The sequence below is a fragment of the Euprymna scolopes genome, chromosome 33, assembly GCF_053919585.1.
Source record: "Euprymna scolopes isolate OS-2025 chromosome 33, ASM5391958v1, whole genome shotgun sequence".
NCBI classification, from domain to species: Eukaryota; Metazoa; Mollusca; class Cephalopoda; order Sepiida; family Sepiolidae; genus Euprymna; species Euprymna scolopes.
The window spans coordinates 19659601-19682063 of NC_136514.1; the positions used below are offsets into that span (position 1 = coordinate 19659601).

General features: G+C 34.8%; 1 protein-coding gene and 1 pseudogene across 1 annotated transcript in view; both read left to right on the top strand.

The window, feature by feature from the left end:
- Nucleotides 1-22463, top strand: part of LOC145258166 (WD repeat-containing protein 37-like) — a gene marked incomplete in the record, with an annotated part of 749116 nt that overhangs the window by 136154 nt on the left and 590499 nt on the right. Inside the window, 1 exon segment of the mRNA XM_080115977.1 lies at nucleotides 7702-7728. Within this exon segment, the coding sequence (XP_079972103.1) occupies nucleotides 7702-7728 (27 nt within the window).
- Nucleotides 9590-9706, top strand: LOC145258400 (5S ribosomal RNA; annotated as a pseudogene).

A 22463-nucleotide genomic window follows, 5' to 3' on the forward strand; every position in this document is an offset into this window, starting at 1 on the left:
TTCACACTGAAACACTTATCACAATATTCTGTGGATCTATATTAACAAACCTTGTTAAACTTTCTGACATATTTCCATTCTATGGAGGTCAGGTGCGAACGAACACCCCATAATTTTATTATACCATATTTCTTCAAACTGAAACATAATTATCAAAGTTTACTTACGCAGATAGATATGAAAAGTCTTAAAGTTTGTGCCTATTTCCATTCTGTGGAGGCCAAGCGCGAACGCAGACCCCACAATTTGATTATACCATCCCTATTTAAGTTTAAACATACTTATCAAAGTATTATGTACATCTATATCAAAAACACTTGTAAACGTTTTTTTTTTTTTTAATTTTAAAATTTTTTATTTTCATACTTTGTGGACCTGGCGCGTAACGCAGACCCCACAATTTTAATGAATCATCATTATGGCAGATCAAACATACCCATTCCTGAGTCTCAGTACATCTTCTATCATCATATGTGATCAGTTTTCTATAATAGTAACCATATAGGAGCATATTCGTGACCAGACACACACACAGACCTTCAGCTGTATATTTATATATATATATATATATATATATATATATATATATATATATATATAACATCTTAAAAAATGTACTCACACTTCGAATGATAAAACCTTTATTTAAAAGACAAGTGTAATTGAAGGATCATGTTTGCAAATGTTCAAATTGAGGACCATTATTGTCCAGACAATGCTGATAACAGCTGAACATACATACATATATACGTGATATTACTACGGAAATATGTGACTATAAGTTATATCTTAATTTGTCTGTCCATTACTGACTTTGCTAAGCAAACAGTTCTTCTTTGTTTAATCTTTTTTTCCTTGTTTTGCTGCTTCTCCATTTTGTGTGTATAAAGAGTTATTTTATTTTCACCCTCTACACTTCTTAAAGACAAGGATTTGTTGTTTTCTCAAAAGACACCCCTCACTTTTTCACTGATATCATATGTATTTTTTTTCTTCCATTTAATGAAAGCCTCCATTACATTGTAACCGACGTGGAGGAAGTCCGTTACTGATAATCATAAAAGTGAGTCTGTCTGTGGAGATGATTTTTTTTCCCATTTGAGTAAAATAAACCGGATTTGTCTTGCAGGATCTCTACGACGACACAAAGCTAATTCATACGTCCTTGAGCATGGCGTTTTACTGCTACAATTCCGAAATTCATATTTTCCAGGCTTTTCTACTGTTTTTTTTTTTTTTTTTTTTTCTGTTTTTTTTTTGCCTAATCGACTCTAAAATTACTGAAACGTTGTCTGTTCTCGCTCGATTTTGAGTATGAACTATATTTAGTGGTGAGGCCAATGTTTTGGAGCAGTGTGGAGTATAGTCGCACTTGAGTTGCCATTAAATTTGGATCCAAAGTGGAAATATCTGTCAGACTAGTCTGTTTGAAATAAAATAATTTATTTTACATTTAATTAAAAAAGAAGTTGCTTACAAAACAAATTACTCTGTAAATATTTCAAGTTATTAAGAATTTTAAACTGAAAACTAAATAAAATAACATAATTTGGCACATTTTATGATAATATTAAAATTTAAATTGATGACATTGCTGCCAGAAGAGTAAATGAAGTGCCATCGTCACAGAATAACTGCACCTTTATGGAAAAGCAAAATGTATCTGTTCTGTTACTACACTTCACCCTTTCTGACCTCGATCAGTGAAGGAGAAATCCTTCTAGATTGAGGCAATTTTAATTTTTGTTCCACTCCAGAGTGTGCCTCTTTTTGGGGAGATGGATTTTCCCCACATTAAAAACTGACCTTGTGTCTAACTCTGCCCTCGTGGGGAGGCAAGTAAATCGGAACTGCATAATGTAATAAAATCAAAATAAATCCTTCACAGCATGAATACAAAGTTGAGCCATAAAAAACTTTTACAAAATTTCTTATCAAATAACTTGAAAAGGCGTTATATTCCTAAAAAAAAAAAAGAACCAAATCCAACTTAATTTATTCAAGTTTTTAAAAAAAAATTTTTTATATATTTTTTTTTTTTTTAGAGGAAAATAAAATTTTAATGAGAGCGATCGTATCCCGGCCATCTTGCTTATTTTGCGGAGGAAGCGTCAAGGGAGATAACTCTATCACTGATTAAAGTTTGTCAAAATTTGACGAGATTTTGAAATGTGAGCAGAAAAAATACCTAGATAAATATTTTAGTTTTAGTCACTTATTTTACAGAGTATCTCTGTCCTTTTTTAATCCTTTTTCATTTTATCCTTTGTTACCCCCCCCCCCCGTTTCATTTAAAGGCACTCTCCTCCTTATCTGCCAAATACGATCGATCTCACTACTTGGTCAAATTAAGTGAAATTTTTTTTATGAGAACTTAATTTTATAACAGGTACATACGATATAATTTTTCAATATTTTCATTTTTTGATGTCTTGATTAAACTAAACAAGTACCAACATGGTGAATAAATATTTAAAGATACTAAGAATTGAACCATAAGCACTTTAAAAACAAAAAATGAGAGGATTGGGAATTAAATAAACTGGAAAATATTATCTGTAATAAAATAATCAAATAAGTCTTTTAATCCAGCAAATAAATAAAAATAAAAAAAATAGATAATCAAGAAATAAAATATAAGAATCGATATTCTTAAGATATGTGTATTTAATCAGCATGTTCAACGAGAAAAAATATTACTTCAAACTTATTGACCAAAACGGTCTTTTATAGAAATGTCTGTCCGATCTTTACGATTACTGTTTACACTTAACTTCCGGTTGCTTCCTCTTCATGTTAAGAATGATTTTTTTTTTTTTCTGAATAATAACGTTATCTATAAATATAAAAGCGAAAATGTTTGTGTGTGTGCGTTTTCGTGTATGTCCAAGAAAGGCTTTTTTCAGAGAACCGATTGGTCGCCTCACAACTTAAAACTTTTTATATCGCGCCTAAATGATAATATCTATGAGTTAACAACCGGAGTCGCCTGTCTATTTAATTTGCCCGACTTTCAAAAGATAAATATTCAACAATTTTCGATCGCCGCATGTGCATTAAGCCTTTTCGTATAAAAAAAAAGAAGCGAACAGACTCCTGGTAAATAAAACACTGTCCCGCATTCAAAGTTGACGTCATTAACTCGTCAAAAACAGGCACCTGCCAAGTCGCACGTTTGTTTTCACACTTTATTATTTTCCAACTGCACATCAAGGCTTTGTTTTTTTTAAACAAACTCCTGGCCAACGATTTACCTAAAACACACCTACAAACACTCGGGCAACGCCAGGTGCCCCCCTGCTAGTCTCTCTCTCTATATATATATATATATAAAAGCAAAAATGTGTGTATGTATGTATGTATGCATGTATGTTCGCTTTTTGTGTATGTCCGCAAAAGGATTTGTTGCTCATTTTTAAAACTTTTTATATGCTGTCTAAATGATAATATCTCCGACTTAACAACGAGGGTCGCCTGTCTATTTAATTTGCCCGACTTTGAAACGTTAAATATTTGACATTTTGGGATCGCCGCATATTGATTTTGTTTTTTGGTATAAAAAAAGCGAAACTCGATTCAAATCCCTGGCTCACGGCCAGTGGTCTCTAGAAAGCGATATAACGTTTGGTCAATGTCGGCGTACCTTTGTCATATCAGACGGTTGCTTTCATTTCGAGACGAGACACTTCCCTAATAAATGGGGGAGCTGTTTTTCCCCAAAGTTAGGTAAAAACAAACAAACCGGATTATTGACCTCATTAAAAACTGTCCTGCAGAAAATGTTAACTGCTGAATAGTTATTGCTTACATCGTCATCGTAACGCTCGCACAAAATGTTAACTCTACGACTTCCGTGCGGGCACCTGTCAATTCATTTCTTACTTAAATAAATTCAAATATCTTTCAGTAACTCATTTTGGCTGGCCGAACGGTTAACATGTCATGTTTTTTTCACATTTTATTTTCCAACTTTGCCTCGGGGCTTCGGGTTCGATCCTACCAACTTACCAAAACTTTTTTTTTATCCCCCCCCCCCCGCCAGGTTTCTTTTTCATTTAAGATTTCACATACTTCGAAATACCCGTACAATGCCGGGTATCCCTGCTAGTCTATTACATAAATCTCACCTGTCTGTTTAAATGTATGTATATATTTATGTTATGTCTGCTTAAAACTTTCAACAGATGCAACGGATTTTCACGAGATCGGTATCCTTTTGAAGCTCAATCCTTTGGACGATAAATATCAGAAAATTGGATAAAAACATTGATTCCGTCACCCTGAACTAGCCACTTTTCTACAAGGAGGGGTTGATTTTTTTCGCCGATATTTTCGAAAGTCATCCCCTTTTTTCGATTGACTAGCCTTAATTTAAACTTTCGCCACTTCCGGTTTGGCGATAGATGCAACAGCAAAGACGTCACATTTTTTTTCACGTTCTTTTCCTCGTCCATGGTACAGGTTCAAGCCTTCCTGCCACTACCATTTTTTTATTTTTGCTCAACACACACCTCTAAACACCTGGGCAACGCCGGGCACCCAAGCTAGTCTATTATCTATCTTATATATATATATACTAACATTTCAGCCCGGCATTGCCCGGGTGTTTGGAGGTGTATGTTGAGCAAAAAAAAAAAAGAAAAGTGGTAGTAGGAAGGCAGGCTCGAACCTGTACTGCAAAGGAGGAAAAAAATGGGGAAAAACTTGACGTCTTTGCTGCTACAACCACCGCTAAACCGGAAGTGACGTAGGTTTAAATTAAGGTTAGACAATCGAAAGGAGAGGATGACTTTCGAAAATATCGGTGAAAACGACCTCCTCCTTGTAGAAAAGTGTCCAGTTGAAGGTGAAGATATTAATGTTTTTAGCCAATTTTTTGATATTTGTCGTCTGAAAGGTCGAACTTCAAAATGATACTGATCTTGTAAAAATCCGTCACCTCTATCAAAAGTTTTAGACAGACAGACATGCATGCATACATACATACATACATACATACATACATACATTTACATCGGAAGCCCCGAGGCAAAGTTGGTAACTAAAAATTTTTGACCCAAACCGATTAAAAAGCTTGCCCTATCTCTGAATACCCTTTATGTAAAATTTCAAATGTTTAGACCAGAAATTGTCTGAGTAATTTGGCAGAGATCAGAGGTTAATTTTTTTTTTTTAACTTTGACCCCAATTATGACCTTAAAATTTATTGTTTTGGACTCAAATCAAGTTATTAAGCTAGAGCTATGTCCAAGGAACCTATATCTAAAATTTCAATTGTTTAGACCTAAAATTGTCGGAGGAGTTTGGTAGAGTTTTCAAAGGTCAAATCGTTGAACTTTGACCCCTTAACAGCCAAATTTCCAGCCAAAAACGGATTGCAAAGATTTTCCCAAATCTCAGTACCCTGTATATATGTGTGTGCATTTTTTTGCGTATGTTCGCAAAAGTTTTTTTTCAGGGGATGAGGGTGCTCGGTCGGGTCACTTCTTCTTAAAACTTTTTATATACTGTCTAAATCATAATATCTACGAATTAAGAACGGGGGTCATGTCTATCTTTAATTTGCCTGATTTTTATGCGCTATTTTCGAGATTTTTTTCGATCGCCGCGTCTTTGTTTCGCTTTTCAGTATAAAAAAGCGAAACTGAATCGTATCAGCAGTTCCCCGGCAAAGTGATGGACGTTAGGTCAATGTTGGTTTTTACCGTCATATCAGACAATTGCTTTTATTTGGACACTCCCTAATAAACGGGGGAGCTGATTTTTGGGTAAATAAACTCAAAAGAACTATTCCGCAGTAATAGGATTTGACCTTATTAAACATGCACTTCAAAACTGTGGAATAGAGTGATGTCGGACCTCAATTTAAACTCCTTCACTTTTTAATCGCTATATCTAATGTCTTACTTTGCTTCCATCGCCGTAGCACATGCATTTGGTGTCAGCCTATTGGCCTCAAGGCTCTTGGTTCAAGCCTACCTGCCACCAACGCCCCCCTTTTTTCTTTTACACCTACAAAATATTTTATTTTTCCATTTTTAAAATCACTGTTTCTGTGTTTTATTTTTTTTAAGAAGTTTAACATCGTTTTTTTATATTTAAACAGTTAGTTTCCTTTTTGTTCTGCCCCCCCCCCAAAAAAAACACACACACCTACAAACACCTGAGCAACGCCGAGTACCCTCGCTAGTATATATATATAAAAGACAAAACGGACGCACACATTTTTGTATGTCCAGCATTCTCTGGGGGGGGGGGAGTTTACTATTCTTTAGAACTTTTTATATACTCTCTTGATTGTAATATCTACGATTTGCAAACAGAGATTGTCTATAGTTTTTATTTGAGCAACTTTTACAAAATTCATGCTATTTTGTTCTGTCGCGTGTTTATTTGGCTTTTTCGTATAAATAAAGCGAAAGTCACTGATGCAAAGGCGTCAGCGGCCTTTCGTGCCAGGATGTCTTGAAGTGAAGCTTTGTTTCCCCAACATGATGGGGAAACAGATTGTTGGAAAGCTGAACTGGCCAACATTCATTTCTGCACGTGTGTGAACTCCTTCACTTAGCAAGTCAACTTTTGATTGACATCGTTAAATTTGAATGCTGTTCACTTCCTTTGTCTTCTTAGCATAGCGTTAAGTTGTCACGTTTTCTTTCACTTTCTGTTCTGCCTTTGTGTCACATGTCTGTCACAGGTTCGAGCCTCCCTCCCTAATAACACTTTTCTTTTTTTTTCTTTTTTTTTTTTTTTTCACACCTCCAAACACCCAGGCAACGCCGGGTATTCCCGCTAGTATAAAAATAAAAGGCAAAAGAGCATGCACGTTTGTATGTCTGCAAAAGGCCTTTTGCATCAGGGTTTCTCGCGTCTGTTAGATTCCGGGAGAAATTTTCTTTGACTTCCTGGATCGTAATATCTCGGATTCGCAAATGGATATTGTCTCTATCTCTTTTGATCAAGTTTTAAAAAATTCCCACTGTCCTGACGTGTCGGCTGTTTGTCTTTTTCATATAAATAAAGCAAAACTAATCGACTTCCGGCCGGGTATTATCTGTTCTATAATCCATCCTTGGTCAGTGTAGGGGAAACCCTTTACAGTGAGACAATTACTATTTATTTGGATAATGCCAGAGTGCCCCCCTTTTTTTTGATGAGCTGATTTTCTCCCCACATTAAAAACGACTTTCGTGGAAGGTTTAGATGGCAACGCCGTTTCTGCAAGTCATCTTTTTGATTGATTATGTTAAATTTGAAATCTTCACACTTCTAGTCACGTCATGGAGTAGCGATAAGACGTCAGGTTTTCTTTCATTTTCTTTTCTGCCTTTGCATTACGGATTCGGGCCTGTCTGTCTACTACCACTTTTTTTTTTTTTTTTTTTTTGCTCACCTTGGCAACGCCGGGCATCCAGGCTACTTATTTAGAAAAGTCTTAATCTATTCTATACTTTCATTTGAAAATAAGATATTGTAAAAAAATCAATTAAAACAAAGGAGCAACCGGAAGTGAGGTGGAAACTGTAATCGTAAAGATAACTTATTTTTGTAGGATAAGTAGATCTTTTAAAAATGTAGGTTTTTTTTTATCTAAGTAAAAAAAAAAAAAAATTAAAAAAAAAAAAAATTTTTTTTTTGTACTATTAAAAAAAAAATCATTTGAAATGCAGAATTATATCGTTATATCGTTTTTATTTGCAGTAGCCCGTGGTAAAATTAACAGTGAAGGTACGTGGTTATATATAACATGGCTTGTTTTGATTTGTTCCTTTTTTCCTTCTCCTTCAAAAGTAGGGTTTTTTTTTTTTTTTTTTGGTTTTTTTTTTAAACTATTCACTTTTTTTATTTTAACATTTTAATAGAATTCACTTTTTTCTAATACGAATATTTAGAAAAAAAAGAAAAACTAAAACTAAAAATTGTTTCTTTTTGTTGGTTTGTTCTCTTTCTATTTTTTATAAAAAATTTTTTTTTTCTTTTTTTGCGTAATTTACGTATTTAAGACTATTCTTTATGCTCGGAACTTTTAAGATAAGGATTGATCTGATTATTTGGATTATTCAAGCTACTGTTCTCATCTTGGATATTATTCTTACAGTGTTTCGACTGATGTAACCTCCAACCTTCTCCAGGTTGACACGTGGGAAATCTTTGTCAAAATCGGGGAATCTGTACAGAGCAAAGGTTCAGTTCAAAATTTCAACAGGTTTCTAGGTTTGACGTAAAGATCCCAGAGTTTGATGCTTGAACAAGTTTGGAAGTTATGTCGGTCGAAACGAGAATAACATTCAAGGTGAGAACAATAATCAGACTTTGTATATATTTAGATTCTTCCGACTACTATTCTTATCTTGAGTGTCATTTTCACAATGTTTCGGTTGATGTAACCTCTGACCTTCTTCACGTGTATCTTGTCGAACTCAGGAATTTGGACAGAATTTCTAATGAAACCCTTTATTTATTTCAGGTCTAAATTCCCAAATTGGACAAGATAAACCTAAAGAAGGTCAAAGGTTACATCGACTGAAACGTTGTGAAAATATATTTGAGATGAGAATCTAAATAATACGAATAACCAATCCTCATCTAAAAAGATTAAGAAATGAAATCAGAATAATTTTTTGGTTTTTCTCAGCTTGGTGATTGCGATTTTTAACATTTCGGTTATTGTACTCTTCAGCCTTTTTCAGGCACTTCTTTTTTGTAGTCTGTAACCTTGGAATTTCAAATAGCACCCTTTATTGATGCAAGATAGACTGCTCTCATTGTGTGTTCTGTGTTTTTCAGATATCAAGTATCAGATAATTTATTCCAAAGTGCGTCCATCTAGGATTGATCTCAGAAGCTCTATCTCTTAAGCAAAACTTGTCTTTTTAATGCGACTCATTCTGAAATATGGCATTCAGGCTTTACATATCTAGCACATGGAGAAAATTGCAAGGTGATTCTATAAACAATGATTAGAGACCCTGAACTTGTACTCATTGTAGCATAGGTGGTTATGGCAACCTTATCCTTGTCTTAAACATCATGTGTGGCAATTGTGTACCTCATTACCTCTTCATACAGAGAGGGCTTTGTGGAGACTCTGAAGCTGTACCTGAAATGATTTCAGCTTGATCATCTGAAGACCTCTTGTTTTTGTTCAGATCGCTGCAATAGGCTTTCAGAAGCTATGGTAAGCTTGCAGATGACCAAACAGTTTAAGGCAGTGTTGAATTCAGCATGACCACTGATCTTTGGATAATCATCTCTTACTTGTGCAGTGGAAGATGCAAGGGCATGCCATTCTGGCAGAAAATATAATTAGCCAGAATTAAAATATACCTTTTGTCGATTTTTTTTTTTTTCTTTTTTTTTTTTTCACCTCTGCGTCAACTGGTAATCTCTATGAAACTTAACCAAAAAAATGTGCCAGAATTCTCTGTTCGTGTTTCTGCTCCGTGGAATGGTCTACGAGAAGTAGTTATGATACCTAGGTTTAAAATCGCCTTGGACAAACATTAAGACAATATATAGATGTACATATCTTCTGACTGTCCTTTTAAATAACTTATTGTGCTGTAGTTATTATTTTTTTTAATACAACTGATACGACATAATCGCGTTGACACACCGGTTCTCGTCAGATCACCGAAGTTAAACAACGTTGAGCCTGGTTAGTATCAGATGGGTGACCATTTGGGAATTCTAGGCGCTGTATGTGCTCTCTGTTTATCTTGGCATTTGTTTACAGTCGTCCTGTACTTTACTTGCCACTGGTATTTAACAATGTCGTCTCAGGAGAGGTATGGTTGGAGATTGTGCACCTCCTGCCACAAAAATTTCACGTGCAGGCAACCCTTCGTGGGTATCCTTAGTCTGTCCAAGACTGAAGGAGCCTGCTTTTTTTTTTTTTTTTTTTTTAATACAACTGAAAATTCCATGAGCAAAGTTTCTTTCCTAGAACTACTGTCCTGTGGAACACAGTACTATGGGGCTGCTACCCAACTAAATATAACAGTCTTTTCAAGTCTAATGTACGCAAGTTCTTGAGTCGACCTCTTAAACAATTAAACCCTACCCAAGTTCTACCATGACCGATCATCAGTGTTATCTTACTGGCCACTTGACACTCATTAACCTTTATCCTCCATTAACCTTTGGGCCTTGATAAGCAGTAACCCTTCCCTCTTCCAGTAAAAAATAATTGGATTTGCTTTACTGGACACATGTCCTATTAACTGATGTGATAAAAAATTTCAAATATTTTATATTCCATTTTATGTTTTATAGCAATGCATGTGTTGAATGCCCCCTAAAATGGAATGCAACGAACAAAAGTTATTACCATGTAAATGTGCAGTGCACAATCGTAATGCATGTATTGTCAGGGTAAACAAAATGTAGAAAATGCATGGGCTATATAAAGTAAATATGACTTAGATGTATGGAAACTATTCTTTGCAAGAATGCTGTGACCTGTAGAAAAGTGCAATTTTGAAATAGTTTGCTGTATGTGGATTACTATTTAAAACTGCTATGTGGCCGTTATGCTCGGACCTTGTTTGTTACAGTTCAAACCTCTATCAGGCCGCCTGGTGCTACCAGATCAGGCTGCCTATTGGCTTCCTGAGACGAAACGCACCTACATCGATTTCTGTTTTTGTTTTCTATTCTCTTTTGTAAAACTTAATTATGTTCTACAAAAACAAAATAAAAACAACAGCCCCCTCCCCTTCCCCCCTCCTTTTTTCCTTCTCTACTTCCTGGTTGACCCTGTCGGCAGGGCATTAGAATACGCCGACTGCCCCCCTGCAGAGGGTAAAAGTCCCTCAACGGGGCTACCTGTTGGCCGTGGGTGGCAACCCGTGATGCCTAGGAAAAGGATCCTGGTGGCTGAGCAACCGATGCCTAGGGAAAATAAAGGTACCTGTAGCAACACTCTACTTTGGCCTTGTACTAGGCTAGACGGGCGGTTGGAGAGGCCCGATCCAACCAATCGGCTAGTCATGTCAAGCCCTAACACTTACACTGAAAATGTCAATTATAACATCTAAATAAAATTTAAAAAAAAAACCCAACTTAATCCAAAGATAATACATTTCACTACTACAAACATAGACAAACCAGTTAAGTGTTAGAAGGCGATGGCAAGGGCCAATCAATTGATGAGACAAAAACCACACAACTGCTCCCTAACGAACGTTTCTATCAAACTGGGAAAGAAGAAACTAAAGGAGGAAACAGGAAATGATGGAACAAACTCAATCAATTGAGTATATCTCTTTTGTATCCCTGGGATGAAAGGGCGAATGGGTTTCCCCCCTAACATCTCCCAATTTCGGGCTCCGAGGAGGGTGGGGAGCAAGAGAGATGAAAATCTAAACAAACTTCTATGGATATAATAAACCCAAACAAAAAACCCAGAAATCAAAAAAATACTACAAAATCGAAAAGAACCCACTCTGACGTAACCAGCTCAGACAGTGAACAAGAATATAACTATGAAATAATTGATAAAGAAAAATATCCAAGATTCATAGTAATCGAAACCTTGGAAGGAAAAAAGATCAGCGATCTATCTCCATTCCTAATTGAAAAAATTCTGTCTCAAAACAGCAACCCAAAAACAGCAAAAAAAATGAAAAATGGCAATCTACTTGTCACAGTCGACAACTATAAAGACGCAAAAAACATCTTAGAGATGGAAAAATTCCATATCTATAAATGCAAAAGTTATGCTCATGAAAGACTAAACACATCAAAAGGTGTTATAAAAAGCCATGAATTAAGCTTGGCTACAGCAGAAGAAATAGAAAATGCCCTAAGAAAACAGGGAGTAATCGATCACGTCCGAATAAACATAAAAAGGAATGGTCAAACCATACCTACAAAAACCTACATACTAACTTTCAATACACCAAAAATTCCCAAAGAAATAAAAATCGGATACACAATAGAAAAAGTAGAACAATATATACCAGCCCCTCTGAGATGTTATAAGTGTCATAAATATGGACATAGCAGAGAAGCATGCAAAGGACAGAAAGTATGTGGAAAATGTGGCTTAAAAGAACCTAACCATACTGAAAGTGAATGCCCAAACGAAACAAAATGCCCAAATTGCCAAGAAAAACACCCAGCATACTCTAAAATATGCAAAATCTACACAAAAGAAAAAGAAATAGCCGAAATAAAATACAAACAAAACGTGCCCTTTCCTGAAGCAAGGAAAATAGCAAGCTCTCGAGAAAAAATAAACACTTACGCAGACATTACAAAAACTTCAAACCAAACAACCCAAAACCAAGACCTACTTAAACTAATCTCCGAACTCAAAAATTTAATTGAAACTTTAAAAACTAACCAAAACGAAAACAAGAAACAAATATCAGTATCTTTGAAAACTCAGTCAAATGATCTAAAACAAGTCCCAAAGAACAAAAAAGAACCTGAACAGCAAAAACCACAAATAAACCGTGAAAGATCCAAATCACGTACAAGGACAAAAGCAGAAGATAAAAACACAATACCTGGAAAGATGGAAACAGAACGGGAAAACACAAATCCTCTTTCCAAAAACCAAAGTAAACAAAAAACAGAGACAATACTAATCGAAAATGAAAACAAATTTGAATTGATTGAAATCGAGAGTCACAGGAAAAAATCTAGCTCCAAAAACAGAACTGATCAGGAAGAGAAAATGGAGACTGAGGAACCAAGCAGTTCAAGTAAACACAAAACAAAAACCACTCAAAACACAACAAACCAATAGAATAATAGATATAAAAACCTAAACAAAAACCAAACAGAAAAAAAAAAGGAAAAAAATTAATAAACAAACGAACTTACTTATGGAAATGAATAAAAACATCATACAGTGGAACTGTAGAGGCATAAAACCAAACTACGAAGAAATCAAACATATAATAGCACAATATGACCCCAGCATAATCGGCCTACAGGAAACTCTTCTAAAAGAAACAGACACCATCAACTTCAAAGGATACCACATCTACAATCAAACAAACAGATCACAAGCAGATAATCGACCCACAGGTGGCACTTCAATTATAATAAAAAAACAGATACCACATATAAAATTACAACTCCAAACAAACCTTCAAACAATAGCAATTAAAGTTACACTTCACCGACCAATAACCATTTGTTCAATATACATTCCACCTAAACATAAACTAAACAAAACCGAAATTGAAGATCTTATAACACAACTCCCCATACCTTTTATATTAATGGGGGACTTCAACGCCCATAACAAAATGTGGGGAAGTGAGAATATTAATCAAAATGGGAAAACCATTGAATCATTACTGGAATCACCTGAAGTAACTATATTCAACGACAAAACACACACATACCTTCACCCAGGCACAGGAACAACATCAGCTATCGACCTAACACTATGCTCCCCCACAATATTTATGGACTTCCAATGGGAGGTACATAACGACCAGTGTGGCAGCGATCACTTCCCAATTTTTCTCAAAACCCAAGAACCTACAACAGAAGAATCAAAACCAAAATGGCAAATTAATAAAGCTAACTGGACTGAATTTAGCAAACTTTGCACAAATCTAATTAATCAAGAAATAGTTAACAAACCAGATCCTATGTTAGCTTTCACCAATACACTAAACGAAATAGCAACCAAGACAATCCCAAAATCTTCCACCAAACCACACCCAAAATCAACGCCATGGTTCACAATAGAATGTAAGCAAGCAATAACCAACAGGAAAAAAATGCTAAAAAACTTCAAACTACATCCTACAAAACCCAACCTTCAAAAATACCTACAAGCACGAGCAAAAGCACGCTATATTATAAAAAAAAGCAAAAAAGAAACCTGGCAAAACTATATTTCCAAATTGAACAACAACACGCCATCAAAAAAAACATGGGAAATAATAAGAAAAATAACTGGAAAAAAAATTGGAACACCAATAAATAATATAAATACACCAAATGGTAGACAAACTATAGACAAAAAAGAAATAGCAAACATAATCGCAAATGAATTCAGCCAAAACTCATCATCCAACCACTACTCCCCCAAATTCCAAAAATACAAAAACAACGCAGAAAAAGAAAAACTCAATTTCACATCCAATAACAAAGAATACTATAACACCTCTTTCACTATAACAGAACTAAAAAATGCAATTCATAAAAGTAAAGATACAGCTACTGGTCCAGACGACATCCACTATCAATTTCTAAAACACATGCCAGACACATCTCTCAACATTCTCTTACAGATAATTAACAAAATATGGTGGACTAACAATTTTCCAAAACACTGGCTCGACTCCAATATCATCCCAATTCCTAAAGCAGGAAAAGATCACTCCAACCCTACCAATTATCGTCCTATCGCCTTAACAAGCTGTATATGCAAAACAACAGAAAGGATGGTCAATACAAGACTAATGTGGCATTTAGAAAAATATAACCTCATCTCTACACACCAAAGCGGATTTAGACAAAATCAAGGTACTAATGACCAACTTATTCGGCTAGAAACATATATTCGTAACGGTCTAATAAGAAACCACCACGTGGTCTCAATCTTTTTTGATATCGAAAAGGCGTATGACACCACGTGGAGATATGGAATCTTGAAAGATATTCATAATATGGGAATCAGAGGAAACCTAGCAAAATTTATCCAAGAATTCCTATCCCACAGAACATTTAAAGTATGCTTAGGAAATACAACATCAGATCAACACACACAAGAAACAGGGGTACCACAGGGTAGCGTACTTTCTGCCACCCTTTTTCTAATTAAAATCAACAGTATAATCGAAAATGTTAACATGGGATTCGAAAAAACACTATTTGTTGATGACTTTTCAATAACTTACTCATCACCAAATATGCCAACTATTGAAAGACAAATGCAACATTGCCTTAACAAAATAGACCTTTGGGTTAACCAAAATGGATTTAAAATGTCCAAAAGCAAAACCACATGTATCCACTTTTGTAGGAAACGAAAATACCACCTTGACCCACAGCTCAAACTAGATGGACAACCAATACCAGTAGTACAACACACCAAATTTCTAGGGATCATTTTAGACAACAAACTAAACTTCAAGGAGCACATTAACAAATTAAAACAAAAATGCTTAAAAGCAATAAATATCTTAAAAATAGTATCAAAACTAGATTGGGGAGCAGATCAAGCTACAATGCTCAAAATATATCGCTCACATATCAGATCCAAACTGGATTATGGTTGTGCCATATACAGCTCTACTTACAAATCCTACAAAAACAAACTACTAACAATACAGAATCAAAGTTTAAGACTCAGCCTGGGAGCCTACCGAACTTCTCCAATGGAAAGCCTTCATGTAGAAGCCCAAGAACTACCCCTGCACTTAAGATGGAAAAAACTAGCGTTACAATACGCAACAAAACTACAAACCAACCCCGAAAACCCAACATACAAAACTACCTTCAACTTACAATGTACAAACTCTTATTCAAGGAAACCAAAAAGTATACCCTCCTTTGGACACAGAATTAAAGAAATAATACATCAAATCAATGAAAACCCCGACAATATAATTACTCAGAAAACAAACGACAGACCCCCATGGACATTACACAACCCAGAAACCGACATAACACTTACTACTTACAAGAAAAACATTACAAATAATATAACAAACAGAAGCAACTTTGGAGAACTAAGAGAAAAATATGCAGAATACATAGAAATATACACCGATGGGTCTAAAACTATAAACGGAACAAGCGCAGCATGCACAGATGGACAAAATCAATATCAAATAAGACTGCCCAACGAGGCTTCAATATATACAGCCGAACTGCAGGCCATCAAAATAGCTCTCAAACACATCAAAGACATCAACGAACAAAAAGCCATAATATATACAGACTCCCTATCCTGTATCATGGCCCTTGAAGTAAAATCTAAACATCCTTTTATCACAGAAATTATACAAGAATACAATGAAATAACCGAAAAAAACAATAAAAAAATTATAATAGCCTGGATACCAAGTCATGTCGGCATTCCAGGAAATGAAAAAGCAGACAAACTGGCTAAAGAAGCCACAAACCACCAAATGGAAAAAATTAAAATACCACACACAGACCTAAAAAGAAAAATCAACGAATATATAGAAAACATGTGGCAAGAGGAATGGAACAAATGCACTACAAACAAATTGCATGAACATCAACCAATAATTAAAAACGAAAAACAAAAAATTTTTGAAGGAAGAAGAGAAGAAATTGTACTAAACCGAATAAGAATCGGACATACAAAATTAACTCATTCCTACCTAATCAAAGCGGAGGAAACACCAAATTGCACACTCTGCAATCAACAACTAACAATTAAACATCTACTGACAGAATGTAGAAAACACAAACACACTCAGAAGAAATATTTTAAAACAACAAACATTAGAAAAGTGTTCCAGGAAGTGGAACCCCAACAAATCATAAACTATTTAAAAGAAACAAATGTATTCAAACTCCTATAAAGCAAACAAGTAAAATTCAGTTTAGAAAAACAAATCTCTTACAACTAAAACAATTTTTCAGAAAACCTAAAACATCTTGCTTCAAAAGATAAACTTTTTCAAGAAACTTAAAAATTTTTTACAAGAAACTGAAAATCTATTATACCAACAAAACTTTTTTGGCATTAAATGACTCTTAGAGGTTGAAATGCCGTTAAACAAATACACTCACTCACTCACTCTATCAGGCCGCTGTGCTGTCTGGCACCGTCAGAAATTACAAACAAACAAAAATAAATTCGGATCAAATTTTTTTTCTTTTTTAACAAAAGCATTTATTACCATTACTCTCCCGTCTGGAGAACACTTAAAAAATCTCTTGCTGCCACATATCCAACTAACCTGGCTCGTGTTTCTCTTTCTTCCAACCACATGCTGGCTACAGCCAGCTCATTCGTGCCTTCATTTTACATATCCGTCTCTTTTGGCATCAGTTTTGTTTCTCCCTGCTTATTACTATTATTACTATTATTATTATTATTATTATTAGACTGAGTAACAACAAAGTACTCACCACCTCTTTCGACAACCTCTGCAAATTAATTTGCATTATCACAATAGCCGTCTACCATTGATTTCTCATTAATAGCAACCATTGGTCTTCACTGAGATATGGGTGGCAATAAACCTCCCCTAGGTTCCAGTCCTCCTCTCTCTCATCCAGCGGAGGTCTGGTTCGGACTCTCTCGCCTCTGTCTTTCCATCCTCTTTGACACTTATTTATTTGGTGCAGCAGCACTTTATGGTGACAAAGTTTTTCTTTTTCTTCAGATGCAAGCCTGAGCACATTTGCAAATTTGCATATATGCCCAAACGCTGCTCCTGCTGCAGTTGCCATTCATTCTTCGGCAGTTGCTGATATTTTCATTCGTTTGATTCATATGCGCTATGTTACAATCGTAAGTGAAATCTGACAACTCTGCGTCGATGGTGTGAAAACGGAGAGCAAGCCTAGACATGTCTGGCTAGCTTTAAGTCCAACACTGAAAAAGAAAAACCTCAATTTTCAATCTTGCACATGTAGAATAGAAAAGCAAAGTCTCAGTAAAACATTAAAAAAAAAAACTTTATTGAATCATCTTTGTTAACGTGTAAATAGAAATAGGAATGTAAAAGAGAAGTGTTAATGATCGAATAAATCCACAAGTATCGATGCAGACATAAAAGTTAGGAACTCTACGAGGTGTTAAATGTATGTCCTGTTAATAGGAAAGAAAAAAAAATGTTCAGTTTTGAAGAAATGATGAATATGCTGGTGTTAAGGAAAGAAAGTGTTCATTTATGAAGAATGTGTACCGTATACCAGTGTGGAAGTCTGGGCCATGTCTGTATTATAGTAAATCCATGTGTGTGCGGTTATAATAGCCATGTTAAGTTCATAGTGCTTCTTGTCAAATACTAGAGTTGAAAGGCTTAGGAGAGGGGGGGCACACAAGAGAGAAGATTAGGGTTAGAAGTGCTGTGAGATGAGTTAGCTCCCTTTGGTCTCCTAGTAAGAACTAGTGTTACATGAAAGGGCTGTCCCCTTCTCATGTAAGTAAGACTTACTAGATAAGTCAAAATGATGTTCGGATAAGACTAGAATCGAACCCTGTAGGCAGGTGTTAAAGATAATAGATAATGGAATGTTAGAAATTCAGTCCATTGTTAATTCTATTAGAACTAGTTAAATATTGTTAATTCTATTAGAACTAATTAAATATTGTTTATGTCGGAAAAAAAGAGTCGATTGTCCATTCTCTTAGAAATCTGGATATAAAATATGTCCATTAAATGAATGCACAATGCGAGTTAAAATATATTGTTTAAAAATAGGTTAACAATTAGAATTGAGGATTCTTTGTTTTGCCAAAAGTGTGTTGGACGGACATGTGTAGGAAACGTGATAGTCACATTGGTAAACACACTTCTGACGTCATAAACAAAGATTTCTCGATATAGGAATCTGAGGGTTCGAAGTTAGTCGGTGGATAAGGATGAGATATTCAGAGCAGATCATACACGGTGATAGTCAGTTGGAGAGGAGGGCCCCTTAGAAGCGAAGGGAGGAAAATAGACCATGTAAATCAAAGTTTGAATTCCTGACATCATCGATTGAAGAATAAAGGAACCAGCTATGTTTGTAACTGTTGTCTCGTGTCGTCATTTATTACAACAGAAGTTAAATGTGTTTTATCATCATCTTCTAACGAACTTTGTGTAACCCCTTCCAAGTTATGTGTCCCCCTCTCCATCATCAATAATGTATCTCCCCTCCTCTTATATGTTAACAAGGATTATCCTAGTCTGTATAAATGTCTCCCTCATTATCATCGTCACCTGTTTGGAGTCCCTATTATACATGTCCCATTAATGTGTCCCCAATATGGACCCCTATGCAACAGTAACCTGTATGCAAACCTATTTTTTTCTTTTTTTTTATTAACTTCTATCACATGCTCAGCTAACCTGAAATATGGTTTCTGATTGGGCAAGCCAGAAAGGAGGTTGAATGCTTGCACCAATCAGCACTAAGTTTAAAAACCTAAGCCTAAATTGTAAACTGTTTCTGCAGTTGTGGTCATTTATAATCACTACCACTGCTGCATATACTTGCATTGTATTTTTTTTTTTTATACTTCATAATTGAAAATTCAATTTTCACTTTGGCAAGTAATAATTCAGGGGAAATAACTTGAATATCGTTCAAGGGAAGTAGCTCTAAATATACTGAGAAAAAAACGTATCTAAAAAATGCGTGGACCACAGAATTAGAGAAATCTACTTTTCGAATAAAGAGTTCAGTTTAAGATTTCCAGAAGGCTCTGATAAGACACCTTTGAATCAATAAATAATGAGTCTCCCTCCTCCCTGTCAGCCAAAGGCAACGAAAGGAAGGAGAAAAAGAAAGTGAAATAGACAAATAAACAGTTTCCTTTCTCTCTTTAACTGGTCAATATTTTTTAACTGGTCAATATCCAAATATTTGTCTATTATAAATTAGTATTCGGCTATTTGCATACCATTATCAAGAGTCGTATTATTTAGATTCATCTAACTACTGTTCTCATCTTGAGTGATTTTCACAATGTCTTGGTCGATGTAACCTCCGACCTTCTTCAGGTGTATCTTGTCGAACTTGGGCATGTTTCTGTCGAACTCAGGGAATTTGGAATACAATACAAATACAATTGCGAATTACTTAGTACCTCTATCCAGTCATGTCTGACAGAACAACAGCACGCTACCTCCGTGAAGTAAATAAAGGGTTCCGCTCAAAATTCTAAGAAGCTCGGAGGTTATATCAACTGAATCATTGTGAAAATCAGTCAAGATAAGAACAGTTGTCCAATGAATCCAAATAATACAAATAACCAATCCTCATCTAAAAAAATTCAGAAACATCCTTATCACGATTGTTAATAGGGAGAGTGAAAACTATTCTGCCTTCCTCTATTCGTGGCTAATAGAATATGAAATACTGACCAGGAATAAATAGATTAAATAAAATAATTTTTCTTAACAGTGCTGACCAATATTTGTTCTAACAGACTAATATCTATCTTTTATTAATAAAGCTATTAACGATACATATGTAGGTTAATAATCTTTATATATAAAACTTGTTGATGGCTGTCTTGAGGGACAATAAAATTCTGCACCTCAGATATGTCTGCTATGATTGTGTAGGTCTATCCTGGATTTGCATCCTCTATTGCATTTGGTTCTGATGGAGCTGTTGGTCTCTTCTCATTTCTCTTGAAGCACGACTTCAAAGCACTTTTCATAAATCAAATATCTTTAAAAAAAAAAAAAAAAAAAAGGCAATAGAGAGTAGAATTGGAGCAGTTTATAAGTGTATCAAATAAATGGCTCAGTAAGAAATTACAAGGGCAGATGAAATCAGAACAAGGTCTGAAACTAACCATAATAATGAGAAAATGTCTGAAACTAATCATAATGAGAAAATGGCTGAAACTAACCTAACAATCATAATGAGAAAATATAAATGCTCAATAATACAATACCTCATTAGAAATGAGTTTACACCCTCCATCAAAAATGATGGAAAATGCTTTGTTAGTGTTTGCACGGCACTTGTGCAACTTCTTTTGGTTTTCATTTGGAATGTTTAGAGAGTGCATAACAGAGGCGGAAAAATGCAATGTCAGGACCGAATTGAAAGGATTTTTATGTTTTTATTTATTTATTTTTATTTATTTTCATTTTTTTGTGACAAAGCCAGAATTCTGAATTTTTTGAATGCATGTTTTTTTTTTTCTTCATTTATTTTTTTATCTTTTGGTTGAGAAAGTTTTTTTTTTATATAATAAATATAAGAATCTTATAATAACATTAAATAGTTTTTTTTATTTTTTTTTTTTTTAAACAAAATAGATTTTCTTTTTTAATAAAACATGAACATAAGGTTTCTGTTACACATTTATTGAATTAAAATAAATATAAGAAACTTATAACACAATATTTTTTTTAAAACAAAATAGACATTTAAATTTTTTTTTTTTTTTTAAACATGAACATGTATTATTAAAATGCATATAAATTTTGAGAAATCTATATTTTTGTCTCCCCCTGCTATGCACTCTCCAAATGTCCCAACTGAAAACAAAAAAAGTTGTACCTTCACATTAATATTCGTATTCAATCATCAGATTGATTTTTCATATATAAATTATAATTTCTGATGACTTAAAGAAAAAAGCCTACGATTTACTTTTTAAAGTGGAGATTTTATTTTTTTTCTGAATTAATTTCAATTGATGAGGGGGGGGGGGTCCTGATTTGTTTTTCAACTTTCTAATGCCATTGTTTTAATAGGATAGTTAGGGTGCTAAACTATTGCAAGTTAGGGGGGGGAATCATTTCTGATGACCTAAAGAAAAAAACACTGTTAACGTTTTTTAATTCTTGAGATGAGGATGGGCTATTCATATTATTTGGATTTCTCTGACTACTGTTCTCACTTTGAGTCATTTTCACAACGTTTCAGCTGATGTAACCTTCAACCTTTTTCAGGGGTATCTTATTGAACTCGGGGAATCTTTTTGTCGAACTTGGGAATCTGCGTGGAATTTTGAATAGGACCCTTTATTTTACTTAATGAGGGTAACATGCTCTCGTTTCATCAGCCATGATTGATTAGAGCTCATAAGGGATTCACAATTGCATTTTTTATTCGGCTACACTGAGAATTGAACCTTCAACCTTCAGGAGAATGCTACTTTTCAATTTAGTTTTTTCCAAGTAATCTAACCACTGTACCACAGTTGCTGCAAACAACTCTTGTACGAGTTTTAGGAGCGTTAAACCTACTTTATTTTTAGATGTGAAGTTTGACAAGATACACTTGAAGGTCTGAGATTACATTGGCCGAAACTTTGTGAAAATGACACTCAAAATGAGAACAATAGCCCAAAGAATGCAAATAATACGATTATCCATTGATTTTTTTTTTTTTTTAATTATTGGAAGATGGGAGTGGTGGTGGGGGCTAGATGCTAAAGAAAATGGTTCCTGATAGATACTGAAGTTAAGCATTGTTGAGCTTGGTCAGTATTAAAATGAATGACTAGTTGGAAATACCAGGTGCTGTATGTGCTCTCTGCTTATCTCTGCATTGTTTCCAGTCGTCCCGGACTTCACTAGAACCAAAATGTGCTGACTCAGGATTGGAGTGGGTAGAAATTATGCAACTCTTACTTCACAATTCGCCCCAAGTCATCCATCATCTCTCCAGGATGATCAGATGATCCGACAGACAAACATCCATTTATTAACTAATAAATACACATTGCTCCTTATTATAGAGGGAAAGATTCTGATAAGTTGACTTCAAATCTTGATCTGTCCTCAAATTTCGCACTTAATTATTTTATTTACGGCATGACCACC